This window comes from Dipodomys ordii, unplaced genomic scaffold, assembly GCF_000151885.1.
Source record: "Dipodomys ordii isolate 6190 unplaced genomic scaffold, Dord_2.0 Scaffold64, whole genome shotgun sequence".
Lineage (NCBI taxonomy): Eukaryota > Metazoa > Chordata > Mammalia > Rodentia > Heteromyidae > Dipodomys > Dipodomys ordii.
This window is the reverse complement of record NW_012267280.1, coordinates 3151073-3154192: the sequence shown is the minus strand read 5'-3', so window position 1 is coordinate 3154192 and position 3120 is coordinate 3151073. Positions and strand designations below refer to the sequence as shown.

At 51.1% G+C, this 3120-nt stretch overlaps 1 protein-coding gene across 1 annotated transcript in view; it reads right to left on the bottom strand.

Moving 5' to 3' along the window:
• Tnfsf9 (tumor necrosis factor (ligand) superfamily, member 9) overlaps window positions 1–2851 on the bottom strand; it is a 6432-nt gene extending 3581 nt beyond the window's left edge. The window contains exon 1 of the mRNA XM_013022673.1: window positions 2716–2851. Within this exon, the coding sequence (XP_012878127.1) occupies window positions 2716–2851 (136 nt within the window). The remainder of the gene's footprint in view (window positions 1–2715) is intronic.
• Between the last annotated feature and the right edge of the window lie 269 nt (window positions 2852–3120).

The following is a 3120-nucleotide window of genomic DNA, read 5'->3' as shown; positions in this document are numbered from 1 at the left end:
TGGAGATCAGAGTCTCAGGGACTTTCCTGCCATGGCTGGCTTTGAACCCTGATCCTCCGATCTCAGCCTCCTGAGTAGCTAGAATGACAGACATGAGCCACTCGGTGCCCCGCTACTATCTCCAGGCTTTCTGGCTGTTCATTGCTGATGAGAATCTCACGGGGCTTTCCTGCCCTGGGTGGCTTTGAACCTGGAACCTCCATCCTCAGATCTCAACCTCCCGGTCAGCTGGGATTCCAGGCAGCACCTGGCCTCCTCTCTCACTTTCAGGATCTTGTCTCTCTGCGTTTCTTGCTCCTCCTTGCAATCTCCTGGCTCCCCCACCACTGAGACTCCCCAAGTTCCCTCAACCCCAGGCTCTTGAGAGTCAGGCTTAGCACCCCCATCCCCTTGCCTCTCCCTATCCGGGACCCCTGGGCCTTCTCTGGCCTGCCCCCACCCACCTACTGGATGCTTCCTGTCAGAAGTTTTTCTGGACCCCCAAAGCAGAAGGCTGGAGAGTCCAGGGGGAAAAATTCCCTCCCCCTTCCCCCTGTGGCCAAGGATGAGTCTGAACACTCGTTTAGAGGAAACACCAATTTCCCGCTAGCCCTGCTGGCAGAGGCGGGGAGAAGCTGCTCAAACCTGGCCCCAAAAGAGGAATCGAGAGGGGCTTCCACCTTGAAGACAGAGCTCTGGCTGACAGTCCATACCCCATGGCAGGGAAATGCCCTCCATGCACAGAAACAACTGCCCCTGAATAGAGGGGGGGGATTACCACCCCCTGGAGATGGAAGCCATGGAGCCCCAAAGTCTGAATATTAATGACACTGAACAAGGGTGACTGAGATACCAGCCCTGTGTCTGAGCCTCACTGAAGAATTCAAGACAAAGCCATCCTTGATGCTAGCCAGACTAAGGGAAAACAATTTTTTTTATTTAATATTTGCTGTATTCAGGCAGAACTCTCAGATTCATCACTGATTAGACCCCAAGGGGATCACATTTGAAAACAGGGTGCTGTGGGGCCACCCCCTCTGAAACAGTTTAAAAGAAGTGTTTTTGTTTTTTTGTCAGTCATGGGTCTTGAACTCTAGACCTGGGTGCTGTCCCTGAGCTCTTCAGCTCAAGGCGAGCGCTCTACCACTTGAGCCACAGTGCCACTTCTGGTTTTTTTGGTGGTTCACTGGAGATAAAAGTCTCATGGGCTTTCCTGCTCAGGCTGGCTTTGAACTGCAATCCTCGGATCTCAGCTTCCTGAGTTGTTAGGATTACAGGTGTGAGCCACCAGCGCCCAGCTAGAAATATTTTTTAACAAACATACATAGATACATTCATACATACACACATACATACATAAATGTGTTGTACAAAGGGGTTACAGTTACATAAGTCCAGGTGATGTCACTCTTTCCCTTGCTCTCTAGGTTTTCCCTCCTGTCCCCACCCACAAGTTGTAGAGTTCATTCTCTCTCTCTCTCTCTTTAGAATTTACTGTTATTATAGAGGCGATATACAGACAGGTTACATTCCCGTGCGGCACATGAGTACATTTCCTTTCGTACAGTGTCATTTGTTCCCTCATTTCTACAGGAATTGTTTTAACTCATCAAACTTATCATGGAGTCCAAGCGTCGACCGGGTTCGTTATGCAAATTTTGGAAACCACCTCCCATACATTGGAGTCTTGGCGGTGAACGTTACTATCCGAAAGTGTCACTTTCGGAGGACGAAGCCCCTGGGAAGGCCTGGCCAGATTAGGGGATTCTGAAAGCCCACCTTCTGGGGCCCCTCCTTGGTCACTGTCGAACCCCCAACCCCGTCTACAGTGGCACACCAAACACCCCCACTTTTGTCATCTCCAGCCAAACTCTCCTTGTGGACAAACTAGTGAAATGTCACCCTTGAAACTTCATCGCCAGGACAGTCAGACAAATTCAAGCAAACTAGGAGACGACCCAGTCTAGCACCCCCTCCTCAACTCACTGGAGAGCCCCCAGCCCAATTCCGGAGGGCGTCAGACATTGCAAAAAGAGAATTTGCTAAAGTCACCCTCCTCTGTGTCCACGCTGGAATGGTTTCAGAAGCCAGGCGCTCGTGGCTCACGCCTGTCATCCTAGCTACTCAGGAGGCTGAGATCGGAGAGTCTGGGTTCAAAGCCAGCCCAGGCAGGAAAGTCCATGAGACTTGTCTCCAATTAACCACCAAAAAGCTGGAAGTGAAGCTGTGGTTCAAGGAGTAGGGAACCAGCCTTGGGGGGAGGGGGTGGAGCCTGGAGCCAAGCAAGGGCTGGGAATGTGGCTCAGTAGTAGAGTGCTTGCCTAACATGCATGAAGCCCTGGGTTCAATTCCTCAGCACCACATCCACAGAAAAGCTGGAGGTGGCTCTGTGGCTTAAGTGGTAGAGTGCTAGCCTTGAGCAAAAGAAGCTCAGGGACAGTGCCCAGGCCCTGAGTTCAAGCCCTAAGACTAGTACAAGGAAAGAAAAGCTTTTTTTATTGTTTGGTTGGTTTCCTTTTTTGGGGGGGGTGTGATCTCTAGAAGAATGTTACCTCGTGGAGTTTCTGAATGGAAGAACCCAGTTAGGGGAACTGAAAACTAGAAAAGTTAATGAACTTGCCTTCTCTATCCCGACAGCCTCCGTCAGAGACCTCCATCCGGGGCTCTGAGATTCCTGCGTCCTCAGCTCACAGGATGGTTCCCTCAGGTTTGTCTGTCTTGACCTGGGCCCTGTACTCCAAGCCTCTGCCCGCACCTCTGTAGGTCCCTTTGTCCTCTCTGTTTCTCTGGCCCCGTGTCCTTCGCCTCTCCCTGACCCTACGTGGGGTCCTTCCTCCTCCGCCTCGTGCTTTGCTTCGCTCAGGGCCCTCATGTCTTCCTGTGACCTCAAGGCCTGCCAAAGTGGCCACGTGCGCATGTGCCCATTGCTGGTATGCATGAGTTTTAGAGTACTGAGGCTTGAACTCGGGCTTCTCCTTTCTAAGCTGGGTGCTTTACCCTTTGAGCCACATCATCAGTTCAACAAGCCTCTAGCTAGATTGATTTAGAAAAAAATGAAAGAAGATTCCTATTACTAAAAGCAGAACTGAAGAATCTCACAGAAACAAAAAAAGGATTATGATGGGGGGGAGGGGGGAGGCT